Source organism: Medicago truncatula, chromosome 1 (genome assembly GCF_003473485.1).
Source record: "Medicago truncatula cultivar Jemalong A17 chromosome 1, MtrunA17r5.0-ANR, whole genome shotgun sequence".
Classification (NCBI taxonomy): Eukaryota; Viridiplantae; Streptophyta; class Magnoliopsida; order Fabales; family Fabaceae; genus Medicago; species Medicago truncatula.
Genome location: NC_053042.1, coordinates 51,506,286 through 51,533,278, shown reverse-complemented (window position 1 = coordinate 51,533,278; position 26,993 = coordinate 51,506,286). Strand labels below are relative to the sequence as shown.

The 26,993-nt window shown below is 32.3% G+C and overlaps 5 protein-coding genes across 5 annotated transcripts; 3 read left to right on the top strand and 2 right to left on the bottom strand.

The window, feature by feature from the left end:
- The first annotated feature begins 5,559 nt into the window (after nucleotides 1-5,559).
- LOC25485297 (agamous-like MADS-box protein AGL62) lies at nucleotides 5,560-6,273 on the top strand. The gene has a single exon (XM_013614487.3). It carries the CDS (start codon nucleotides 5,560-5,562, stop codon nucleotides 6,271-6,273), a length of 714 nt encoding a protein of 237 aa, XP_013469941.1.
- A 3,979-nt stretch (nucleotides 6,274-10,252) lies between these two features.
- LOC25485296 (agamous-like MADS-box protein AGL62) lies at nucleotides 10,253-10,915 on the top strand. The gene has a single exon (XM_013614486.1). It carries the CDS (start codon nucleotides 10,253-10,255, stop codon nucleotides 10,913-10,915), a length of 663 nt encoding a protein of 220 aa, XP_013469940.1.
- Nucleotides 10,916-12,219: 1,304 nt separating this feature from the next.
- On the bottom strand, nucleotides 12,220-15,034 carry LOC25485295 (probable xyloglucan endotransglucosylase/hydrolase protein 10). Its single transcript, XM_013614485.3, has 4 exons — nucleotides 14,606-15,034; nucleotides 14,080-14,180; nucleotides 13,793-13,986; nucleotides 12,220-12,775 (listed from the first exon to the last, which is right to left on the bottom strand). The coding sequence occupies exons 1-4, from the start codon at nucleotides 14,796-14,798 to the stop codon at nucleotides 12,373-12,375; spliced, it is 891 nt and encodes a 296-aa protein (XP_013469939.1). The 5' UTR covers nucleotides 14,799-15,034; the 3' UTR covers nucleotides 12,220-12,372.
- A 4,025-nt stretch (nucleotides 15,035-19,059) lies between these two features.
- On the top strand, nucleotides 19,060-22,246 carry LOC25485293 (dentin sialophosphoprotein). The gene is made up of 2 exons (XM_024770794.2): nucleotides 19,060-19,274; nucleotides 20,274-22,246. Exon 2 carries the CDS (start codon nucleotides 20,331-20,333, stop codon nucleotides 21,966-21,968), a length of 1,638 nt encoding a protein of 545 aa, XP_024626562.1. The 5' UTR covers nucleotides 19,060-19,274; nucleotides 20,274-20,330; the 3' UTR covers nucleotides 21,969-22,246.
- A 738-nt stretch (nucleotides 22,247-22,984) lies between these two features.
- LOC25485292 (cysteine-rich repeat secretory protein 38) lies at nucleotides 22,985-25,243 on the bottom strand. Its single transcript, XM_013614482.3, has 2 exons — nucleotides 24,399-25,243; nucleotides 22,985-23,158 (listed from the first exon to the last, which is right to left on the bottom strand). Exon 1 carries the CDS (start codon nucleotides 25,189-25,191, stop codon nucleotides 24,433-24,435), a length of 759 nt encoding a protein of 252 aa, XP_013469936.1. The 5' UTR covers nucleotides 25,192-25,243; the 3' UTR covers nucleotides 22,985-23,158; nucleotides 24,399-24,432.
- Between the last annotated feature and the right edge of the window lie 1,750 nt (nucleotides 25,244-26,993).

Sequence of the window (26,993 nt, the reverse complement as noted above, 5' to 3'; positions counted from 1 at the left end):
ATTCTAGATTGGCATTGTTGGAGATGTCGAGAAGAATATAAATTATGTTCAATTACACACCCTTAATCCTCAAAATGGACACCATAAATTGTTCAAGCACTTCACTACTCATATTGTCAATTGAATCATTCCACCAATCACCTTTCTTCAAAAACTTGGCCGCCAAAATTTCAGCATCTGTTAGTTTCTTCTTCTCTAACTCTAACATCTTTAATGCCTCCTCATATTGTCTATTGTACTTTTCGTAGGTTGAAGAATTTCCTATTGATTTATTTAAAGGCAAAGAATTTCCTACTTTTTTTTAGCGAGAACTAAGAAGAAATGACTTGAAAAGGATTTATTTAAAGGCAAAGAATTTCCTACTTTTTTTTAGCGAGAACTAAGAAGAAATGACTTGAAAAGGATTTATTTAAAGGCAAAGGACCGCGTTGGTCTCATCGTACCATAAAATATGATCCTACAATTTAGATTCCATTTTTTATCAAGATAGTTTTAATTGTACGTAAATTAAAAAATTGACATGAGGTTTTATTAGGCAAGAAATAGTTTAGTTTATCAAAACAATTTTTGATTGCTTTTTCCACTAGACTAGAATTGCTAACTAATCAATCGTTCTTTCTAGTTTCTATTTTTTTTTTATTAATTAATAAAATCGTGTTTTTTCTAGGTGAATAAATCATGTTTTTTTTTTTGTAGTGGTCAGATTTGAACCCGGACCTTGCATATTTTATGCATTGTTCCAACCAACTGAGCTAAATTTACGAGGACATAAATCATGCTTTCTAATTTCACGTGAGTTTAACTCAGTTGATAAAAACAATACATAATATATACAAGATATGTGATTCGAAGCCCGACACCACCAAACGTGCTTTCTAAATGAAAAAAGATCCTACAATTTCGCCTCCAAATGAAAAAAGATCCTACAACTTTTCAGTTTTGATTGAAGTAAATTAAAAAATTGACATGACTTTTTCTTTTGGTAAGAAATAGTTTAGTTTATCAAACAATTTTTCATTGCTTTGTTATCTCCTGAAATTGCTGATAATCACTCGTTCTTTCTATTTTTTTTTTTCAATTAATAAATCGTTCTTTCTCGGATCTTATGGTTTCTCTCTCAATCGAAGATTCTAGATCAATTACTTAAAAGAAATTCTAAATTAATGGTTTGGTTTTTAGTAAGAAGAATATATATATATATATATATATATATATATATATATATATATATATATATATATATATAATCTTAATCTTAATAAACATGCCTCCATTTTAAGACCACTTAACTTATGTATCAAGTTCTAAACCTCTTATTGTCAAATCATCATTTTTACAAAGTACATTTTATCATCTAGGTTAGCAATTGGCAGCATAAGACATCACTTTCATAATTTTTTTCAATTTAAAAATCATGAAAAATCATTATGATGAACAAATTTTGAATTGGTTGATTTCCATCCAAGAAATCAAATAATATAATCCTTTTCACACGGAAAAAACAAAAGCCTTTTTGAAATAAGGCCCAAATGTTGGTTAGCCCAATAACCTAAACGCACCACTTTTTAAAATATCCATCAACAACATTAAATGCATTGAGGAAGTTATCTTTTCCCCTTTCTCACGCAACTACACTCTTCTTTCCCTCCAAAATTTGGAAAACCCATAGGTAGGAGACAAACTCCATAACACCCTCTATGTACCACCGAACCAAAAGCATTTCCCTATTGATGAAGAAAAGCAGAATTCGTTACCGTCGTTCGTCCCACAAAAATGATATTTTTCCTTCAAAGTGAAAACAACTTTTATCAAGGGTAAATCTCTGATTGTTGGAGAGCTGAAGCAAGGATTTGGAGGATACAGACGGATGTAAACGAAATTCTAAGGTAAATTTGAAATTTGATTTGATTTCGAAATCCCCCCCCCCCCAAATCAAACCCTAATTTTAGTCTTTTATATTCAACCCTTATCCTATGTTATGCCTTTGCACCGGAGGTGAGTACAATATCTAAAACTAGGGTTTAATATTTGTTTAGGTCATGCCTTGAAAATGATCTCAAAGGGGTATTTATTACAACATATTTGGGCTTATATTTTTGTGGCTTGGCCCTTGAGTAACTTAGGCCCCAAGACAGCAGACAAGTGTTCTAGAAGCTGGAAAAGGCGGTTTACGCCTTCTAAGGCCAAGCGTGCGCCCCGAAGGGTCGACAAGCCATTATTGAGGGTTGACAAGGCAAAGTGGTTTGCATTAATATAAACTTGGTGGCCCACAACCCCCCAATCACCAACCTTGGTACAAGGCAAAGTGGTTTGCATTAGTCCTGGGTGTGTTGCTTTTTCGTGATGTCTCTGTTTACCTTATGGACCTTTTGCTTCTCTTATTTAATTGCTTATGCTTTCGTGCATATGCCGTGTTCTTGACTTCGTCCATTTTAGTTGTCCTGTTTTGTGGCATTGTAGGAAAAAGTAGACATAGAATTATTATAAGGTAATAAGTAACGAGAAATATTAGCATCAAATTAATAGAACTCTAAATATAATAGAATAGAGAACAAGTAAACTTATCGATTATTGACTGAGGCATGCATGAAGCATTGGGCTTAAGAGTATTTCGCCACCCCGGATGAATCATCCGATGCAATAGGTCTCATAGCTAATACTCTCCAGAATACAACAGTCGCTTCTTGCTAGCACCGCACGTGGATTAACGAGGTCTCAGAAACCACTTATGGATGCTCATGGGAACTTATAATTTGTTATTTGTTATTAGTGACTAAATAAAATAAGAGATGAAAGAAGCCATCCTCTCTCTTATTCCTTGTGCTGCAGACCCACTTATATATATAATATATAAACACGCATTCATTCTAGTGTAGGTGGACAATAGAAACCGAAAGTAAGTGAAATGATGGAGAGTAAAGGATATTTTGTTAAGCATGAAACGGTTATTCCCATTAAAATAGGAATTGGAAAAAAAACGTGTATGACCTATTCAAAGAATAATTAATATATATATAACTTTAAAATAAATTATAAACCAAAATTCCAACAGTTCCGACGAGTAGCGAGCTAGATTTTTGCCTAGATTCTGGTTTTTTACTTGAGTGCTCGGAGAGAATATTTTAACTTGTTTCGTGGAAGCATATTTCTTCGTTGCATCTCTTTTATTTGACAGAACTTTAGTCTTGTTATTTCAGCCACCTTTCCACTTGGGAAAGACTTTAGGCAACACATGGGCCCCCCCTTCTCATAGGAGAGGCATTAGGCAGAATATTAGCCGCCTTTTACTTGGGGAGGCTTTGGGCGACACTCTTTTCTTTTGGAGGATACATGATGACAGACTGGTGATTTCTTTCTTGGAAGGGTGTTTCCTTCTGGTTCTTTTTTGCAAGAATTTTTAAATAGTAGGTTACCTCCTTAAAAACCAGCAAAACAAATCTCAAAGGTCAATTAGGATAGTTTCTTAATGGCGGGATAATTTTTTCCATATGCATTTACTTTCTCACATTTAAATTCTGGCGTGCTATTTGATGAGTTATCTCCTTTTGTTAATCTCGCCCTTGGTGGGCTTGTTTGCATCCCAAACTTAATTATCTGAAATATAACAATACTTCCACACTTCCAAAGTAATTAGTATCATAAAGAAAGGAGTCTTAATCATATTTAATCATACTTTAGTTGAAACTGACGACTATTTGTCATTCCTCTACCAACTCACCCATATTTTCGACTCTTCTTCCTATTCCTTCTTTATTCTCCTACTACATCGAAACTAATTCGACCGCTTCATTCTTTTATTTCATAATCCTTCTCTTAATTTGGGACTAACTTGTGTGCTGTCTTATTTTCTACTCCTCTTATATTAAATTTGAACCAACTCGCCCACTTAATTCTCTTAACATCAAAATAGATCTCCCGCTATCTTATTTTCTAATCTAATTTTAACCTCAAAATGTTATGAATGCACAAACCAAAGTTAAATAACCGTAATGACCATTGCAACAACCAATTACGGAATGATTTTAATATGAAACAATTGAAATGGTTTTTGTTGAAACACACCGGCCGAATAATAGCAATGACTTTAATGGATTTAGTTAACAATTATGCAGTCTGGTATAATACTCAATTAAATTAGTGCTTCTATCTATTAATTAATTCCAATTAGAGACAGTTCGACAAGAAAATAGAACAAAAGTGAAAAAGGTGACAATTCAATTACGAACGCAGTTGGATCACAACTCAGAGTTTAATATATATTTAGGTCATGCCTTGATAATGTTCTCAAGAGGGGTTTATAGCCTATTTGAACTTATATCTTCGTGTCTGCCCCTAAGTAACTTAGGCCCCAAGATAGCAGGCAGGCGTTCTAGAAGTTTCTAGAAGCCGGGAAAGGTGGTTTAGCCCTCTAAGGCCAAATGTGCTCCCCGAAGGGTCGGCAAGCCTTTATTGAGGGACGACAAGCCCTTAATATAATATTGGCGGTCCATGCCTATAAAAAGGTTGATTGGGGTTGAATGAAAACTTACCCCAACTTTGTAATGTGTTGACAATGGCGTAGTTATAGAATTACTAGACACAATTCCAAACTCAATCAATATTTACCAAGCATGAATATCACTAGGTCCCCTTACCATTTTTTTTCTTCATATATCGTATATTGTTTGAGGAACCTTTGAAACTGATTATCTACTTGGTGATTTTCTGAATTTTGTTGTTTTAATTTTTTTTTTACTCTTCTATCGCGAATTACCTTCAATAACCTAATATTGGTTTTTTTCTGGGTTATTTTTTGTCCTTTTGTCGTTCGAATCTCATGCGATATCAATAATATTTTTTCCATTTTAAAAATTATAACAAATAAATAATAATCACGATTCGCATGTTACAGTTGGCCGATGATTTGACATTAAAAATTAAATGATTTGAATTCATTTTTTAGAAAATTCATAATAACTATATAATATTTTTCCATCACGCGAAACATTTTTATTTTATAAACTTCAATAATAATTTTAGATGTTCGACAATTCATATTTATTGCATCACTTAATATAATGCCTTTTTATTTTTACGTCAAGTAAAAAAAGACAGACTAAAATGGATACTTCAACTATGTGGAACTTACCATTCTTAACATTGTACTAGACTTTTTTTTTTAATTTTAAAATATAAAAAATAATATGAACATAATTATTACAAATTCTTGGACTTATCCAGGTACAATTTATCTAACAATTGCTCAATAAGCAAAGATGTGTATAAATTGGAAAAAGAACAATTTTTTTAACAATGAATTATCTTCCATATAAGTCTGTAAAAAGAGATTTGTTGATAATCTCCCAATCTAGTAAATATTTTATTGTAATGAAAAGTCACAACGTTTGAAAAAGAACCGCGTCTTGAAAATATATTCACAAAATTTGAGCGGAGATATATTCACAAAATTTGTCTATAAAATAACTCCTTCACGCCCAATTCCAATGTACCATTTCTTAGTCTAAATTTACAAACACAGTCACCCACCCTTTTCTTTTCTCTCATATTTGTGATTCAACCATGTCGAGTGGAAGGAAAAGCCGAGGTCGCCAAAAGATTGAGATGAAAAAAATGAGCAACGAGAGCAACTTGCAAGTGACTTTCTCGAAGCGCCGTAGTGGGCTCTTCAAGAAAGCCAGTGAGCTTTGCACTCTCTGCGGTGCAGATGTTGCTCTCGTTGTATTCTCACCTGGAGAGAAGGTGTTTTCATTTGGCCAACCCAATGTTGATACGGTCATAGATCGTTATCTCTCTCGAGTCCCACCCCAAAACAATGGTACCATGCAATTCATTGAGGCTCACCGTAGCGCCAACTTGCGCGAGCTCAATACTCAGCTGACTCAGATCAACCAGCTACTGGACATGGAGAAGAAACGTGCTGAAGGGCTGAGCAACTTGCGCAAGGCGACCGAGAGTCAGTTTTGGTGGGCTGGTCCTGTTGATGGGATGAATAGAGCCCAACTTGAATTTTTCAAAAAGGCTTTGGAGGAGACCAAGAAACTTGTTGGACATCATGCTGATAGGCTTGTAATCGAGAGTGCTCCTACTCAAACCATTCAATTTTTTGGTGGCAATAGTTCATCCTCTAACATGCCTCTCCATCATCAACCAAATCCTCCGCAAACTCAAATGTTTCCAACACAGTATTTTCAGAATCCTATGTTGCAACCTCAGTTGTTTGGCTTCAACAATATGGGGGGAAGGGGTGGATATGGACCCTCTGGATTCTTTTGATACGAGCCCTTAGATCCATCTTAAGATGTCCGTGTTAATTATTTTTGTGTTTTTATTTTTCATGTTGTTTTAAATTAATTTCAAGCACACATGCTTAACCTAGTTTCATGTATGTGACTTGGTTAGGACTGAGTCTTAGTGTTATTGTGTCTTTCGTTGTCTTTGTTATCTAGTTTGAAGTTGAAATTGTACTTGTATTTGTGTTGTATTATTTATTATTTGAATAAAGGGCATCTTATTTAGCTATATTTCCATATCGCTTTAAAATTTTCATTAATCTTTTGAAGTCCAATATGAATCTGTTTCATTCCCTCATCATTTTTTAATCATCAGTTGGGAGTTCAAAATCATGATCAAGTGTAAAAAAGTGGGTCAAAGATAACAATTGGTATTTGTGCTAAAATCAATTAAAAGTTATGGGATAATTTAAATATTTTTGGGTTTTCCACAATTTATTTCCATTAAAGATAATTCTATTCGAGGTATGTTAGACACAAATGTGGATACATTTTTTAGCTGCCACGATGTGCTAATTTAATTTCTTCCGTTAGACCAAACCTCTTGTTATTAACTTTAGCATTATGATGCTGCATGTAATTACAAAATTTAAATCATTGTTAAAGGCTTCACTATATATAAGCTTCATTGTAAATTTTCGTTGAGGCTGACAAAGTTACATAACCGTAATGAACATTGCAGCAACCAATTATAGAATGATTTAATATGAAACGATTGTAATGGTTTTTTTTGAAACACATCGGCCGAATAATAACAATGAATTTAATTTTTTTTTGACAAATAACAATGAATTTAATGGTTAGTTAACAAATATGCGGCTAGTCTCCTTAAAAAAAAAATTGCGGCTAGAATACTCAATTAAATTATTGCTTCAATCTATTAATTAATTTTAGGTTTAAATATGAAAATTGTCCCTGCAAATATCTGACATTTTGGTTTTAGTTCCTGTAATTTTTGTTTTTGTTTTAGTCCCTGCAAATATAAAAAAATTGGTTTTGGTCCTTGATATTTTGTTTTAGTCCTTGTAAAATTGATTCATATTGAATTTGGTCCTTGTAATATGTAGAATATTTGATTTTAGTTTCTCAAAATGAGGACTAAAATGAATATTATAGGGACCAATTTCAATATGAAATGATTTTACAAGGATTAAAAGAAAATACCAAGGACCAAAACCAAATATTCTATATTTGCAGGGACTAAAACAAAAAAATATTTTTATAGGGACTAAATCCAAAATGCCGTATATTTACAGGGATCATTTCCATATTTAAGCCTTAATTTTAAATTAAAGACGGTTTGACAAGAAAATAGAACAAATAGTGAAAAAGGCGACAATTCAATTACGAACACAGTTGGTGCACAACTCACTAATCTTGTTTTATACTTTGATTCTATTCCAAGCAGTGGCAGAACCAGAAATTTTATAGAGCTTTGGCAAAATAAAACAATGATAAGTTTTACCTACGGAAAAAATCGTAGGTAAAGGTGAAAAACATATTGTGACAACCATTTGACAATGACAAGCGGATTTAGTTACATAAATTTTTACTATAGTGTTAATTAATGTAAAAAATACAGGAGAAATAATAAAAGTTAGAGGCAAAAGGAGTTGAACTAGAGACTTCAAGCTAAAGGTATGGTCGCCATACCACTGCAACCGAGGGAATATATTGAACATTTATGCCCAATATGATATATATAGCAAACTTGGAAATGTCAATACCACTGCAACCGAGGGAATATATTGAACATTTATGCCCAATATGATATATATAGCAAACTTGGAAATGCCATGGCTTCCATAGGTCCTCAAAGAGATCCGCCCCTGAGTAGGGGTTGAGCCCGGGTGTGTGCCCATGCTAGCTGGGTGGTAAATCCATCCCTGATTCCAAGGGAGAAATATATGCATAATTAAATAATAAAGGAACGCAAAGCCTGATTGAAAAATTCATTCGGATGTGATCGAATTCATAACGCAGAATGAGGAACTTTGGTGTTGTTGGTTTCAACGAAATCCTTCTAGCTGAATACAACATCAGATGCGTGGTTGAGAGATGAAACTTGAGGTTTGAGGATCAATGGCGGCTATTGAATTATTTTGTTGGGGGTGTCAAATATTCGTAGAATATATAGTTAAGTTGTTTCATTTAATTGACACATATCGTTATGTGGTTTAGCAGTCCACTGTGCCTGAGTGCTACCTAATGAGCATCAGTTTAAGTCTTTGCAAGACCCTTGTTGGGAAAAAAAATTAAAAATGTAGAAAAAAAAAGAAGAGCAAGCTAGTAGGACTAGAATTCGCGACCTCATGTTGCAATACATATTTTTTTTCCACTACGACACAGTCAAATATTTTAATATATTACACTTAATATAATATATATAGGGGGAGCCATGACTACCATGGCCTCCTATGAAGATCCGTCATTGTTGGAAATTATTTTTCGGAGCTAACATTTGGAGACAGCCTAAGGGGTTTTTGTTTTATGAGTGCAAACTAGGTTAGTTTTACCGAGGCCCTACGGTGGTACCAACTGTAGTGGCGGTGAGCACAACATCTAAAACTAGAGTTTAATATCTGTTTAGGTCATGCCTTGATAATGCTCTCAAGAGGGATATTTATAGTCTATTTGGGCTTATATTTTAATGTCTTGGGCCCTAATTGACTTCGGCTCCAAAATAGCAGGCGAGCGTTCTAGAAGTTTCTAAAAGCTGGGAAAGGAAGTTTTCGCCTTCTAAGGCCAAAGGCGCCCCCGAAGGGTCGGCAAGCCTTTATTGAGGGACGACAAGCCCTTAATATAATATCGACGGTCCATGTTTATAAAAGGGTCGATTGGGGGTAGTTATAGAACTACTATACACAATTTCAAACTCAACTTTCAGTATAACACTAAGGTTTACTATCTACCAAGCATGAATATCACTAGGTCCCCTTACCATTTTGTTCATATCTCATATATTGTTGGAGAAACCTTTAGTACCGATTATCTACATGGCGATCTTCTTAATTTTGTTGATTTTAAATTTTGGCTTAATACACTTTTGATCTCCTTGTTTTGGCCTACTCACGAAAATGGTCATGCCCTTTTAAAACAGAACAAAATTGTCCTTTAATTATCATTTTTGTTATATTTTAAAAGGGCATGACCATTTTCGTGAGTAGACCAAAACACGAGGACCAAAAGTGTAATTAAGTATTATTTTTTTTACTCATCTACTGCGCATTACCTTCAATAAAGTAATAGTGGTCTTTTTTTGGGTTATTATTTGTCCTTTTGTCGTTCGAATCTCATGTGATATCAATAATAATTTTTCCATTTTAAAAAATATAACAAAAAAAATAAATAATCACGATTCGTATGTTACAGTTGGCCGATGAATTGATATTAAAAATTAGACGATTTGTATTCATTTTTTAGAAAATTCATAATAACTATATAATATTTTTTATCTCGCGAAACATTTTTATTTTAAAAACTTAAATAATAATTTTAAATGTTCGACAATTTATATTTATCGCATCACTTAGTATATTGCTTTTTTTTTTTATTATTACGTCACTTACAAAACGACAAACTACAATGGATTATTCAACTATGCAGAACATCACCATTTTTAAAGGGCAATTTTTTTTAAACAATGAATTATCTTCCATATAAGCCATGTAAAAAGAGATTTGTTGAAAATCTCTCAATCCAGTAAATATTTTATTGTAATGAAAAGTCACAACGTTTGAAAAAGAATCGCGTCTTGAAAATATATTCACAAAATTTAAGCGGAAATATACTCACAAAATTTGACTATAAAATAACTCCTTCACGCCCAATTCCAATATACCATTTCTTAGTCTAAATTTACAAACACACTCACCCACCCTTTTCTTTTCTCTCTTTTTATGCTTCAACCATGTCGAGTGGAAGGAAAAGCCGAGGTTTCCAAAAGATTGAGATGAAAAAAAATGAGCAACGAGAGCAACTTGCAAGTGACTTTCTCGAAGCGCCGTAGTGGGCTCTTCAAGAAAGCTAGTGAGCTTTGTACCATCTGTGGTGCAGATGTTGCTCTCGTTGTTTTCTCACCTGGAGAGAAGGTATTTTCATTTGGCCAACCCAATGTTGATACGCTCATAGATCGTTATCTCTCTCAAGTCCCACCCAAAAACAATGGTACCATGCAATTCATTAAGGCTCATCGTAGGTCCAACGTGCGCGGGCTCAATAGTCAGTTGACTCAGATCAATCAACTACTGCACAACGAGAAGAAACGTGCTGAAGAGCTGAGACACTTGCGCAAAGCTACCGAGACTCAATTTTGGTGGGCTGGTCCTGTTAATGGGATGAGTAGGGACCAACTTGAATTTTTCAAAAAGGCTTTGGAGGCGCTTTCGAAACTTGTTGCATATCATGCTGATAGGCTTGTAATCCAGAGTGCTCCTACTCAAATCTTTCCATTTTTTGTTGGAAATGGTTCATCCTTTAACATGCCTCTCGATCATCAATCAAATCCTCCGCAAACTCAAATGTTTCCAACACAGTTTTTTCAAAACCCCATGTTGCAACCTCATTTGTTTGGGTTCAACAATGTGAGGGGAGGAGGCGGATATGGACCCTTCAGATTCTTTTGATCCGAGCCCTTGGATCCACTTTAATATGCCCGTGTTAATTTATTTTTGTGTTTTTATGTGTTATGCTGTTTTTAAATTAATTTCAATTGAAGCACACATGCTTAACCTAGTTTCATGTATGTGACTTGGTTAGGACTAAATCTTAGTGTTATTGGGTCACTCATTGTCTTTGTTATCTAGTTGTAAGTTGAAATTGTACTTGTTTTGTATTATTTATTTTTCGAATAAAGGGCATCTTATTTATCTATATTTCCATATCCCTTCAAAAAAATTAATCTTTTTAAGTCTAATATGAATGTTTTGTTTCCTCATCATTTTTTAATCATCAGTTGGGAATTTCAAAATCATGATCAAGTGTTGAAAAAGTGAGTTAGAGGATAACAATTAGTATTTGTGCTAAAATCAATTAAAATTTATTGAATAATTTACATATTTTTTTGTCTTCCACAATTTATATCCATTGAAGATAATCCTATTCGAAGTATGTTAGACACAAATGTGGATACATCTTTTAGCTGCCGCGATGTGCTAATTTAATTTCTTCCGTTATACCAAACCTCTCGTTGGTAATTTTAGCATTATGATGATGCATGGAATTAAAAAATTTAAATCAACGTTAAAGGCTTCTCTATATGTAAGCTTTATTGTAAATTATCATTGAGGCTAGCGGTTCTTTTTGTGATTTTCTATGAGGTGCGTCTCCGTTAATCTAAACTCTTATCTGCAAACAACTTTAACATACATATGTACCTTTTAAAATTACCATATGTCTCCGTTAAAGGCTTGCGATTTATACTTAAACTAGTCAAAATTATTTATTAAATGATTTGCATTGAAGAGGATAAAGTTGATCTGGTTGGGGAAAAAATTGATGTCAAGTGTCAGAGAGAACCACTCCACTCACTTATCGGACATATCAGCTTTGACTTAATGGATAGAACAACTTTGGCTTAACGGATGTTGACAGAAAGGACATATCGAAACAAACTTGAAACTTAAAGGACCTATCTGAAACCTTAAAAACTTAAAGACCTTTCTGAAACAAACGTGAAACTTAAAGGATCAAGTTAGGTATTTGATTTTTTAATATTAAAGCAGGGCATCCGATTAGATCAGGACGGGTCTTGATAAAATTTATTCCAATTTCTCAAACGGTCACTTAGTTGTTAAGTTCACTCTTCAACGTCATGAAACTTGCTTCGAGATGCATCTAATGAGAATGAAAAAAAGTGTTATTTTATCTTTATCATATATTATCCTTATCCAGTCTATATCATATCTATCATGTATCTAATATGAAGTTGTCAAACAAGTTTAGTGTGTGTGAGTTCTCGAACAAGACTATTTTTAACTTTTTATCATTTAACTTGTGAAAAACTTTAACATTTATCTTATTTGAAATAAAAGTAAACGAAAGCAAGAGGGAAATTATAAACCGAAGTAATCATCTTCTGTGGTCAATACTTTGGAAGAGAACATTCCTTAGGAAGATTGTTTTGGAACCTCTCATTATCTTGGCAATAGTCATAAATCATGTGGTATTTCCTAACCCATTTGAACCACCTCCTTTGTATGGATGTTAGTGAGCTAAAGTTGAATTGGTTCCACCAATTAGTAGAACTTGCTGCTCTACAAAACCTAGGGTTCCCTTTCCACACACAAGCATCAATTTTATAATTTCTGAATGAAGCTATGAAAGGTCCATTTTTCCAATCAATTTTATCTTGGCCACCTCTTGTGGCCCAACTATCACCATTCCAAAGGGTTGCTTTTAGACTCATTGGTTGCCATCTAGGAAATGCTACTCCTTTGTCTGCATGGTTTCTATACACTCTTATTGGAATCGTATCAACCATGAACCTGCATAAGGTAATATTGTTATCTTCACATCAACTATGTATCTTATTTAGAAAACTTGATGGAGAGAAAATCATTTAATTTGAAAATTTATATTTTCAATTTTTAAGTTGATCTCTGTAATTAGCTTTTGACCTTCTACAAGACTAATCACAACTTAAAACGAAATATATGATTTTATACGAGGTTTAGCTACTGCTCAAATTATATGTGACTCTAAAATAGAAGATTGATTATTTTTCTAGTAAGAGTCACGTTACCTCTCCCAACTTCTCAACCTTCTTTATATATAGAAATATGTGCGTTGATTTCATCAAACTATTTTTCGATCTATATAATTTATTAAAGATATACTTCTACCGCAAATTAGATTAGAGATAAAGTTGGTTAATAGTTAGTTAGGTTAGTTATCCTTGTTTTCTTCGTCATTTTCATATGGACTCATGTATAAGTCGAGTCTTTTGTATTCATTATTCATCAATTGATCAAGTTATCACTAAATGGGATATTCTAGCAACAAATTAAACAAGTGCAGAGGGTTGAAGAGTACGATTTTATGAACCAACTACTCATCAACAACTATGAAGCATGAAAGTTGTTCAACCAAACTTTCTCTTAGTTCAATAATTTATAAACTATTAATACGTAACATATTTTGAGGCTGTAATAAAGAAAAACACATTTTAAAACACTAAGTAAAGTAATAACTTCACAATGAAATTTTCATTTCAATTTTTTCTTGTTATTTGTTATTCAACAAATACAATATGTTTCATATCGTAAACCTATTTTATTTGTTGAATAACAAATAATAAGAAAAAATTGAAATGGAAATCTCATTGTGAAGTTATTACTTTGCTTAATGTTTTAAAATGTGTTTTTCTTTATTAAAGCCTTAAAATGTGTTACGTATTAATAGTCTATAAATTGTTGAAGGAGGAGAAAGTTTGGGTGCACAACTTTCATGCTTCTTGTTGTTGATAAGTAGTTGGTTCATAAAATATATAAAGAGATTCTTACACAATCTGGTGCAGATTCCACAAGACAGAATAAGTATGGAAGTCTTTTGTGGGATCAAACCACAGAAAAATCCTTTCCTCTCGATTGTCGAATCCATCTGCATAAATATTTGTTTGAAGAATATATGGCTGTCCGGAGACGTTTCCAAGAAACTCCAAGTCTATTTCATCTCTATTTGGCTGATCAGAGGTTAGCTGTAACATAATGCCAAATTAATTTTGTATATATATACTTTCATTTATAATCCAAAAACAAACAGAAAATAAAAGTAAATGGTTATTGCTTACATAGAAGGCTAGGACTGTGCCTGCAGAATCACCTGGTACTAGTTTGATTTGCATGTCAATTTGCCCAAATAAAAACATTTGGTTCGAAGCAAAACCAGCCCCTGCAATAATCCAATCATAATTAAGACTTCTATGAGGCAATGGCTTATACAAAAATGGACACCTGATGGAGCCGGAGATTCAAAATCGGGACATCAGCGGCCACTTGATCAGGATCAGACAGATGAGATTCAAGCTCAGTATTTTGAACTATAAAATTAAAATCTGCATTTTTTGGACCATACAATCAAGATCAGACAGTCAACGAGATGTCCTGAATGTGTGAATGCACGATCCCTGCCGGGAATCTGAATTCACACCGGACAAGACACTGATAAATGATAATAATTTTAAAAAAATGGAATAATTGAATGTAATGATATGTATTGGTGTCAGTGTCACGGAATCCGCCTTTGATCTAAAGTGTTGGTACTCAGATATTGTAGGCACGTAGTTAAGATACATTATAAAGATACATTCATAATACCAGATTCTTGATCAAGTTTCAAGCTTCTCGTCTTTCCATCATCAGATGTGTTTACATGGTTGGGTGACCATATCACAAAGAAATCCTTATTGAAGTCACCTGTTGAAACAATAGAAGCTATTGAAATATGAAACAAACTTGAGGAGACAAGCCCAAAGAAGAAGAAGATAAGTTTTGTGTTGAAGTTATTCATGGTTCATGCAAAAGAATATAAGTCTAAGAAGGGTTGTAGCTTGTAATTGATTTTGAAGAAACAACTATTTATAGGTATTGCATGAAAGGGTGACAAATTTTGAAATTTAAGAATATCTCTCGGAGGAAGCAAAGGGATTCTTTTGTTGTAGGAATCTTCATTGTTGAGAGTAGATATGGGTTTGTTAAGAGTTCACATTACAACATAAATAAATGTTAATCAACTCATAAAGTGATAAATCATTTCATTAGAATTGATAGATACTTCAACATTAAAATGCTTATATTGTTATATGCAAACCAAAGGAACACATTAAATTGTTATGATCTAACCTATTTTAAAAGGATTGATTGTAACGGGGCATTGAAATACCAAACTTGTGAGAATTTTCAAGAAAAGCTCTTTCCATCTCTTCCAAATGAAAAGCTTACAAAAAAGGAAAAGCTGACTATAATGAGATTAATTTGCTTTCTTGCTCATGATAACTTGAGCTTTAAATCTTCCATTTTTCCAAGGGCTTCAAAAGATTTATTCCTTTCCTCCTTTAGTAGGGACGTTAATAAAAACTACTATTTATCAGAATTTTTTTAGGCCGAGAACAAGTTTTTAGAGATTTGTCAAGTATGCCATCGAATAATACATTGAAAAGAAAAAGATAAATTTAGTACTTTTGTTTTTTTGTTGAAAGATAAATGTGGTGCTTAACTCATTATTTTCTCACACTTACGACTTGTTTGGAAGAAGAGAAGAAGATGAGAGAGAGAGAGATATGGATGAGAGAAGTTGTAGAGAAATGCTTTCTTTCTTCAGTTTGGAACATCAGAGAAAGTGAGACGACGGATTAAAATGGGCTGAGACCCACACCTTTTTGCATCTCCACAAACTAACGAAGAAACACGAGAGAGATAAAATATATCACTACTTTTGCATTTTTATCCTTTTGTTTTCCATTTATGCGGTGCCTGAACCAATTGACTAATACGTGAGTGTTTTTCTTTTTTGTTGGTCGAGTGGAAATTTTTGGAAAATTTGAGGACCAAAATGCAAAATATGAAAAATAACAACAATGAAGAAATTTGAAATTGAGAAATGATATTTGAACATCCATTTTATGACAACTTTTGTTACAACTTTCTCTTTCATACTCACATCATTTTTTTACTTTATCTCTCTATTGCTTTGATTTTCGTGCAATACCTATTTTTTGGTTGTCCCCATAAATTGTCAATTAAAGGTTGTTCAAATAACACTCCTCTTTGAAATTCTTAACTTTTAGGTGTCATTTGAAATTCCTAAATTTAACTTGAACAAAATACTTCATAAATTTCCATCATTTTAAAAATGCTTCAAATTATTATCCAAACAATGAAATTCACCCTAAAGTATTTGAATTCCCTTAAAACAATACATTCCCCCATCCAAACACACTCTAAGTTATGTTAAAATAAAAAATCAATCAATTTTAAATGCAAGGATATTTTTGTCTTTTTAAAATCTAAACACACTTCTTTCTCTTCTATTTTTCTCATCTTTCTCTTATATCAAACAACCCATCAAATCTTACCAAAAAAAAAAAAACCCACCAAATCTACTCTATTTCTCTCTTTTCACAATCTCTCTCACCTATTTCTCTCTTCTCACTTTCTTCTCACAACCAAATACACTCTTAATGAATTGAATCAACCTTTTGAGTTGATCTATCTCCATATAAATTAAGTCATAATAATTAATTTACTTTTTGACAGTTGGATCACAAGGAAAACACCTATAGGTTGTAATAAGATTTTTACCACTTAGTTAAGTCATGAAGTTCCGTCACATAATATATTAAATCTAAAAGTTCTCTTCCCTCAAAAAAAAAAAAAAATCTAAAAGTTCTCTCTTTATAAGAGATTAAGTCCTAACACTATGTCAATTTATTACATTGTTACTTATATTTCTATTTTGAATGAAAAGATATTGGAACTTTAAAATAAAGTACAAAAAAATAAACCAACAAGATGGTTCCTATTTTGTAAATCATTCTTAAATTAATCTCCAATTTTATCAATATTTTAAAGGCTAAAATATGGTTTTGGTCCCTGCAAATATGCCTCGTTTTGGTTTTAGTCCCTGCAAAAAAAATTTGTTGTTTTTGGTCCCTGCAAAATATTTTGTTTTTGGAAATAGTCCCTGCAGGGACTATTTCCAAAAACAAAATATTTTGCAGGGACCTTTTTCAAAATCAAAAGATTTTGCAGGGACTATTTCTCTAATAAATAGTTAAGTCATCATGTGACACATGTGCAAATTATCGCAAAAGTGGAGCCAGGGACCAAAACCAAAATGAGACATATTTGCAGGGACCAAAAACAACAAAAAATTTTGCAGGGACTAAAACCAAAACGAGGCATATTTGCAGGGACCAAAACCATATTTTAGCCTATTTTAAATTAGCCTCTGTCTTTCTCAAACACTTTTAAATTAGGTCGTTGTGTTTATATTATTTGACATGATAGATACTAACAGTGAAATCTAACTGAGAATTGCTTGACAAAGACATATACCTTTTTAAAATATTAAGAGTTTTTTTTTTTTTTTTGAAAACTAAAATATTAAGAGTTATAAATTAATTTGAAAGTGACTTAAAGAGACAGATAACAACTTAATGGTTTAAGGAAAATAAAAAGAGTTCAAAAAAGCAAGTATAATTAAATGAACAAAAAAAAAAAAGCCAAAATAAGATATAAACTTCACTTGTTTTCTATAGCCTGTGTTTTAGGTATGTGTGTTGACACCCTGAAATTATAAAGATCAATTTCTTTTGTTTCGTAGGGAAAATTTGAACAAAAATTGTTTCATAAAAAAATCGAAATCCAACTGAACAACAAATTCTTTCCTAATTGTGTAGGCTATGTTTAGCTTGTTAAAAAAAATTGTTTCCTTTCATCATAAGTAAATGAAAATATCTAGAATGCCTAACATTTCCTAATTTTATGAGAAATTTCTGAATTGTTCTCACCAAACAAATATAGAATAACGAAACTAGTATGGTACTGGCACCATACACTCCTGGTTCTTAATATTGAGCCTATGCCTATGAAAATTTAGAGGCATCTTTTAAATATAAAAATAAAGGCTTCCTTGAAAACAAAAATAGGGAACATATAACTTTTCGTCTTTTAAATATTTTGAGAAAAATAATGAACCAAGAAAAGGACAATTACTTGCATCTGGAGATCATTGTCTTGTCTGGGCTGACTGTACGCTTGGTTGTGTTGTGTTTGGGCCATGAGGATATATGCTTGAAAGAAAGTAAGAAAAAAAATTACCTAAAAAAATTAAGTAAAACAAAAGATAAAAAAAATCAATAAAAAAGCATGAAAACAAAACACAATTCCGCATGCAATCCCATACTATTAGTTTTATTTTTAATAAAATCATCCCAATTTAAAATATTAATGTTCCTTCAAAAAAAAAAAAATTAATGTTATTCCTTAAAAAAATTTAATGTTACTTTTTTAGTTATCAAAAGGGTTGTAGTCTTTTTTTTTTTATTACAAAAAGGGGTGTGGTCTTTTACAAAATAACCTTAACAATTTACGACTATTTTACAAAAAGCAGAACTATTTATACTACATCGACCTTCCTTAAAAAAAATAATACTACATCGACCTATTAAATGAAGAAGAATACTCACAAAACCCAAGTTAACTAAATTTTTTAATCTATACACGTTTCATATCTTAAAATGGCTTCTTTAAAAAAAAAAACGCTTAAAATGACTTGTTTTGTTGGTTGACAAATTCTTAGAAGAACGTAGAGGGGGAGTTCTTACTTGTTAATTTGTACTTCATTTATATTTTAGGTTAGTAAATTTAGGATAAATCTCAAACTAATGAAAGACTACGAGTAGCATTTAGGTGATATTGTGGTTGATGATATTGACCAACCACAATGTCGCAAATGTCTCTCTTATTTCTTTTTTTTTTCTTTTATACACTTATGATATCGTGTTTCACCAATGTCACTAACATAACTAATCACAATGTCACCAAAGTGTCATTCTCAAAACTACATGATTCAAAAAACAATATTTACACTAGCTCCTCTACATAGAAGACTAGAGCTGGAACCCAAAATTTTGGGGTCAAAGACCTGTACTTTTACCGTAGACAAGAGTTCAATGAGTTGGAGGTGGAGTAATTTGTATTGAATTATTGATTTTATTTTTTGGATAAGCTTATATAGTTAATAAAATAAAATAAAAATGTGGTGAATGTGAAGGTAGGTTCCTTCCTTCCTTGTCTAGAATAGATCGCATCCGAAGTCCAAAGAAAAACAGTTGTACAACATGAACATATCGTTAATGTCACTACTTTTGTTTTAATAAAAGTTCTCTCTCTCTCTCTGTCTCTCTCTCACACAAACACACACCGTTTCAACTCTACTCAACTGCTTCTTCTTCTTCTTACTTACTACTTTCCTTTTTATCAGGTAATAATTTCATACTCTCTCTCTCTCTCTCTCTCTCTCTCTCTCTCTCTCTCTCTCTCCTGGAACAAGGGTTTACTTACTAGTTAGTAACTACTTTCATTTCTGAAACATGGGTATCATCAATTTTTATTAAAGATTCTTTCTTTATTCTTAATTATGCATAAACACAATCTATATATCTTTGCATTTTTTTTATTAAAAAAGAAATAGATATAATTCTTCAACCATGCTATAGGGTTTCATTGGGGAGGATACAAAATAAGCTTTTACTTCCACTTTCTTATTGATCTGTTATAAATTTGTTATTTTTCACCATTTTATTTATTTATTTTTATTTTATTTTTTCTTCTGGGGTTCTTTTTTCCCTGTTGGATTGGTTGTGGTTTCTTCTTATGTACCTTCTTTGAATTTTGTTTCTTTCTGTGATGATTGCTTCTCTGAAACCCTATAAAGTGAACAGTTATACCGTTTTTCGGTTGATTTTTCTATTAGCATCAATTGATAGTTTCATTTCCATGGAATTGAGTATGAAAGTTGGAACTTTGCAATAAGCTGTTAAAATGGGTTTGTTGAACATAGTTTTTTTCAATTGGATTAAGGCCCCAAGACTTGAGAGTTGAGAAAGACTAGTTTGTTACTGCATTTGTATCAATTTTCGGTTGATAAGTTATGCGTTTTTGGTAAACTGTTACTGTATGTAGTTTTTAGTCCTTTTTTTCATCTCTGTACTGTAAGGTCACTTAGTGCTCTGGTTGGTGTTTCATATGTACATTGTTTAGGATATTTTAAACTCGTTATAAGTATTTCCTAGTGATTAATGAGTTTGATAGAGATATGATATTGGACAAAACATTATAGTTTCGTTTGATCCGTGTAACCGACTTTACTTAGTGGTATGATGCTTGGTTGTTGATAAGTATTTCCAATTTAGTTGCACCTTGACATTGATGATCATAGATTTCTGAGGTCCTTAATATTGAATTTCCTTATCCAAAGCAGGTGTCCTGATCTTGTTATTTGGAGAAGACGAGTTAAGGGTTTTTAACTAAGTTAAGCATGATAAAAAGGAATCCGAGTAGTAGGAATCAAAGATCTAAAGGCTTCAAGGTAAAACATGTTCTTCAAGCTATTCTGTTGCTTGGTGTCTGCTTCTGGTTGATCTACCAGGTTAAGCACAATCACGACAAAAAGAAGGAATTTGATAAAAATGATACGAAACTGCCGATTAGAACCGAGACTGATCAGATTCTGAAACTTGGTAGAAAGGACCTTCATCCGGGTAAGGTTGAAGCAGATAAGAATGAAGGGCATGAGGAAGAAGAGGAAGATGAACATATTGTATACAATATGCAAAATAAACGTGAACACGATGAACAGCAACAAGAAGGAGAAGAAGGAAACAAGCACGAAACTGAAGAAGAAAGTGAAGACAATGTGCATGAAGGGAGAGAAGAACAGGATGAAGAAGAAAATAAGCATGGAGCAGAAGTGCAGGAGGAAAATGAAAGCAAAAGTGAAGAGGTGGAAGATGAAGGAGGAGATGTTGAGATAGATGAAAATGATCATGAGAAATCAGAGGCAGATAATGATCGTGAGGATGAGGTTGTGGATGAAGAGAAAGACAAAGAAGAAGAGGGTGATGATGAGACGGAGAATGAAGACAAGGAGGATGAGGAAAAGGGGGGTTTAGTTGAAAACCACGAGAATCATGAAGCTCGGGAAGAACATTACAAGGCTGATGATGCCTCTAGTGCTGTGGCACATGATACTCATGAAACTAGCACTGAAACAGGTAATTTGGAACACTCTGATCTAAGCTTACAAAATACCAGAAAACCTGAAAACGAAACAAATCATTCTGATGAAAGTTACGGGAGTCAAAATGTTTCTGATTTGAAGGTTACAGAAGGTGAATTGACAGATGGAGTTTCTTCGAATGCAACTGCTGGTAAAGAGACTGGAAATGACAGTTTTTCTAATGAAACAGCCAAAACAAAGCCCGATAGCCAATTGGATTTGAGCAGTAATCTGACAGCAGTGATCACTGAAGCAAGCAGTAACTCGTCAGGCACTGGTGATGACACATCAAGTTCATCTGAACAGATTAAAGCGGTGATCTTATCTGAGTCTGATCATGCTCAAAATGCGACAGTTAATACAACAATTACTGGAGATATGAAGCAAACAGAGGGATTAGAGCAGAGTGGCAGTAAAATTTCTGAAGGAAACCTACCTGGTAATGATTCAATTGTTTCTGTTAAACCTGAAAGTAGAGTTGCAGCTCCTGAAGAATCTTCGACTCTTGGGGCTAGTGCATTAGAGAAAACGACCGGATTTGTAGCTTCAAATGAAACTGTTAACATGTCTAGTAATTTGGATAGAAACGCGAGCTCTGATACCACGGAAAGTGACAAATCCAAAGGTAGCACTGAAACCAGTGAAGCAAACGAAGCTCAGAATGTTGATGCTACCGAGGATGAGATGTTCAAGGGTGATACTCAAACAGGTGAAACCGATGAAAAATTGGACAATTCCTCTGTCACTGAAATTTTAGATTCAATTGAACACGACACTATTGATTCTTCGGATACTCAAAACATACATGAGGATATGGCAAAGGCTCGAACTGATCTTGACACGTTGCCAGATATTAGAAACGAAGGAAATGATAGTGATGAAAATGCAGCAGAGTGAATTTAGAAGATGGTCATTGGGTTATTGAAAAGTGTTTTTTCAGTCTTTCTTCTGACCCTTGGTGTTTATATGACAGATCCATCCACCTAGTTATAGAGAACCTTTTGCTTGATTCAAAAATGTGTCAAGACAAGATCTTCAAAGGTACATATGGTGTGGATATTTTTATGATTATGTCAGGGTCTGGATATGTATAATTTATTTCTACCTCCCACTTTCTGCTACTATTGCTTCCTTTATTTTTATTCTAACTTCTTATTCTTTCCTTTCTCCCTATACTAGAGTATGGAGTAGTATATTAGGGTGTTAACACATATATATTTTTGAATAAAAGGGAGTTTATATATTAACTGATTGAAAATATTGAAAATTTAATATGTCCTATTGCAGATAATAATGTGGAGTAACAAATGAGAAAATGCAAATGTGATATCTTAAACATTCAGCCAAAAAAAAAAAGCGATATCTTAACAAATGAGAATACACCTTTAGATAATGATACTTAAATTGATTGTTCACATACATCCAATTTTTTTTCGAAGGACTGGGTGTAGTAGCAAAAACTTAGGTGTCAGTAGTTCCTTTATGTTTTTTCTTTCTTTTCAGTCATGTAGTTTGGATTTGGGCCTATGTATATACCGCTTTCTAAACGTGGCTTGATAGATAACTAAATGAAGCATTGATGAAAGTTTTTATTGGTGCTTTAGTTAATTATCTATCAATATTATCAATGATCAATATTTTTTATTGATCTTGACCATCGCTAATGTGAAGATCAATAATCAAGATCTTTACATTATTTTCTCAGATTTTTTGGTTTTTTTTTTTTTTTTTGATTGAGAGAATCCATTTCCATCAATCATTTGTGTAGACCAACCTAATAGTATTTTCTCAGGTTTTTTTTTTTTGATTGAGAGTATGCTTATTTAAGCTAGAACATTCACATCAAAAGACTACATTAACAATAAACTTGTTTCTACGTATACGACAAGTTTCTCCTAATGAAGCAGATGTGCTTATTACAAACACTTTTGAAGTTTCATTGATTATCCTTTTATTCTCAAATAGACACTGATAAACATATACATAATAACAAAAGCAGAAGCAACATGAGTAATATTTTTTTGGGTGGTGTCAACATGACTACTATAGTATATCAATAATAGTTCTTCTTGATGTGTTTCCTTTATCTGAAAAAGAAAAAAATCATCAATATCGGATGAGATATTTAATTAAATGACTAAGGACAATTATAAAATTATAAAACATGTTGAATTATAAACCTACTAAATTAACTTAGATATTGAGATTTTATTGTGATTAAGAAAACTCAAGTCCCAATTGAACTGAAAAGAAATAAGACATGACAAGAGTTTATTAAAGAGACACATTTATATGAATTTGAATTTTCTGCTGTTACAGCAGGATGCTGTAACAGATCAGGAGCATTCGGTCTACAATGTGCGGCTGATATTGTTTTGAATGATTTTATAACTGCATTGATTTGAACCATTTGATCTTTAATTAATGGCTGAAATTCAGTACAGCGTGAAAACTGTGTGCTTTATTACAGCACGGAATCCCAATCCCATTTATATCATAGCCTATTCATTACAGTCACCCCAATTATCCACAGATCATGCCCAACAATAATAAACGTTAGAGAATATATTGAGAAAAGCCTAAATCACAAATTAAAAAATAAATAAATAAATTCAACCCTCTTTCTTAAGAGATGTTTAAATTACCCTCCTATTTTCTTTCAATATATATATATATATATATACTCACATCACCTCTCATATAAAACATATTAAAAAAGACACACTATCATCCCATAAGAAAAACTTGAATTACATTCTCCCATAAAAAAGACACACTATCTCAATTTCTCTCACTTAATATATATATATATATATATATATATATATATATATATATTTTTTTTTTTTTTATTTCTAATAGTCTAGCGACGAAAATGTATGCACAAAGTGTGAAAAAAAGTCATATTGCGAGTTCATTTTAATTTCATCAAAATTCAAATGCATATTTTTCTCTATTTTTTTGATTCACAATATCATTGATCCAAGCTGATAAAATATGACTATTTAAAAATGAATTTTAGCTCATAAAATATGACTATCTTAAAATGAATTTTATCATCTAAATTATTAAATTAATAATAAAATATTCAAATTTGATTTTTATTGACGTCGAAATTATGAAGAAATGAAATACATATATTATTTTTTAAAAATTGCGACACAACGTTATTAGATATCATAAAAATATCTATTTATGTTAAAATAGATTAACTTTTAAGGGTAACATTGTAATTTAAGTATCTCTAAAGAGAGAAGTATGTAATTTACTCAAAATAAAGATAAAGTTTAAAAAGAATTTGAAGAATAAGAGACTTCTAGTTCTCACCATAACAGTACTTCAAGATGAAGCCGATTTCGCTTTAGGTTTGATAGAATTGGTAAGTTTCAAACCTCAAATTACAGCTTGCTCTAAAAACTCTACAGCCAATCTTGTTGGTACAATATTTTGGGACTTCAGCAATAGATTCATTCAAACAGTCATCACACTGTGAAACCGACAAATCAGGTGTACACTGAACAAGACCATTTATTGTTTGATCACTACTAGGACCTGGCAAAGTTCCTACAGCATACTTACGATGTGAGTCACCATTTATAGCCTTGTTTTTTAAATCATTCAACAATTGTTTTATCACACTATTGAATTGATCTGCCAAAGTTGCATTGTTCACGTTCCACCAAATTATAGCAGGCCACATTTCGCTGAGGCCTAATATCGAACGGTCTGAATAACGCAGCATGCATTTCTGATCAGCCTCGTACCATCCAATTGCTTCTTTTTTGTTTGGACATGCTTCTGTTAGATAGGATTTTGAACTAACGAGACATTTGCGACAATCTTCAGGATTAATGTCTCCTCTACATATTCCAATGAGGTTTACTTTGTCCTCGTTTTGGCCGTAATTTGTATTGTAGAAACCGTAGTTAACTTTTGAGTTGAAAGTGAGGTATATGAAAGCGATTTTGAGGTTGTTATGGTAGGTACTACCGGTTATGTAGTCGCCTCTATCGTTATTTTTGTCACATAAGTAGGTGAACTTGTCATCTGCGTTTACTTTAGATGTGAAAAGGATTATGAGAATGAGGAAGGAATATGGGATTACAGAAATAGTAGCCATATATATTGCAGTTTGAGGAACAATATTAATGGGATGATTGAAGGTTTAGATATTTGAATGAGCTTTTATAGGCAAAGATGAAGTGTCCTTTCTTTTGTAAAAAATAAAAAAAGAAATGAAGTGTCCTTTCATGGCCATGTTTGATGTAAATTTGCAATTTTTATATTTATATTTAGGGATTTGATCAATGAATCCTGCATAAAGCAGATCATGAATATTGTTAATTTTGTGTTGAGATCATCTCCATTTCATGAGTATATAATATTATTATTTTATTTTTTTGTCTATCTCTTTAAATTGAAGTGTCCATTAAATAAAGATGATCATATTCCTTAATTTTAGGTTGAAAAAAAATGACAGGAACACCCCTTATACAAGTTGAACTGTGTTTAATTTGTAGTGGTAAAAAAGTTAATTCGGTTGATAAAAAAAAATAGCACTTATAACCAATACGCATTCGATCTAATAGAAGGATGACAAAACATGTCAGAGTTTGTTGGGTTAATCTTGTTTAAGTTACTATTTTAGACGTAGCAGGTTGAGTTTTTAACATCAAACACTTAAATTGATATGTCTTGTCTAATCCGCTTAAAAGTTGAACGATGATGGAAAAATTGGCATGTCCGTCACTTTAAGAAATTCTTTTATTTTTTTTTAGTTTATTTTGCTAGTGGACTAATTGCGTATTGGAGAAACTTAAATTATTTTGAGATTAATTTAATTCAAATTATTCTATTTTGATGTTACAATTGGAGCATTAATTTTTTTCTTTCACGATATTGTTTTTCATTACTGATGGGAGGATATGCAATATTTGGTTTGGTTAATTTATTTGTTGAACCAAATATATTTTTGAACAATAATTCCTTTGAGATAATTGCGATTTATTTAAGTGGTTGATCTTTTCTAATGATTTTTTTTCTTTTCCATATGCACCAGTTTGAGAATGAATCCTAAAAAAAATGGATAATACTCAAGTCTCTACCAATTGTGACACACTATATTATATTTGTATTTGATTTGGTTATTTAGTAGCTAGTGTGAATGCATGTTTATGTTGTCAATGCCATTTTTTTTTTAAACTTTATGACATTAGATGACATAACTAATCGAGAGACAACAAGACGACTTGTTAAGGAGTAGGATAGGGTGGGAGTTTCAACTCGACCACTCAAGTTTGTCCACCCTAGCCCGCCCCACATTTAACGACTTAATAGCAGGGAGGGTCAAACTAAGATTAGACACTGACAATTAACAAACTACGACTAGAACTCTGATCAGTGGTAGATCTATTATTTGTTTGTTGGTGTGGCTAAAATAATAGTGTCAAAAAAATTTGTGGAATTAAAGATTATGTACTATTTCATCCAAATTAATAGTTTTAGTAGTTTTATTAACAAATGTCCATTTGTAACCATAACAATGGCTAATTGGAACAAAATGAGTCACCGACCTCCTAAAATATTTTATTCGTCTTATTGCTCTGGAAAAATTGATCATTCTTCACTTGTTCTACTAGACATCCTTCATTCTTAAAATTTTATGGTAAAAAAAAAGGGGTGTGACTATTTATAGGAAAAAATTGGCATGACTAAAATCTCACTAATCCTACATTGGATCCGCCCATGACTCTAACCAAAAAGAATATATTCATATTTAATATTGACACATTTTAAATATGATTACTTCATGTCGAAGAAACCCATTGAAAAAGAAAATCCATTTTATTGTTATTTCTTAAAAACGGATTTTGTCTAACCAAACTCATCTAAATTTTTGTATACACACAAAAATTAACATCC

Coding starts and splice junctions, on each gene's coding strand:
- LOC25485297 (XM_013614487.3), top strand. CDS start 5,560: ATGTCGAGTGGAAGGAAAAGCCGAGGTCGCCAAAAGATTGAGATGAAA.
- LOC25485296 (XM_013614486.1), top strand. CDS start 10,253: ATGAGCAACGAGAGCAACTTGCAAGTGACTTTCTCGAAGCGCCGTAGT.
- LOC25485295 (XM_013614485.3), bottom strand. CDS start 14,798: ATGAATAACTTCAACACAAAACTTATCTTCTTCTTCTTTGGGCTTGTC. Junction 14,181..14,605: donor GAAACTTGATCAAGAATCTG/GTATTATGAATG, acceptor GGATTATTGCAG/GGGCTGGTTTTGCTTCGAAC. Junction 12,776..13,792: donor TGGAATCTGCACCAGATTGT/GTAAGAATCTCT, acceptor TACCTTATGCAG/GTTCATGGTTGATACGATTC.
- LOC25485293 (XM_024770794.2), top strand. CDS start 20,331: ATGATAAAAAGGAATCCGAGTAGTAGGAATCAAAGATCTAAAGGCTTC.
- LOC25485292 (XM_013614482.3), bottom strand. CDS start 25,191: ATGGCTACTATTTCTGTAATCCCATATTCCTTCCTCATTCTCATAATC.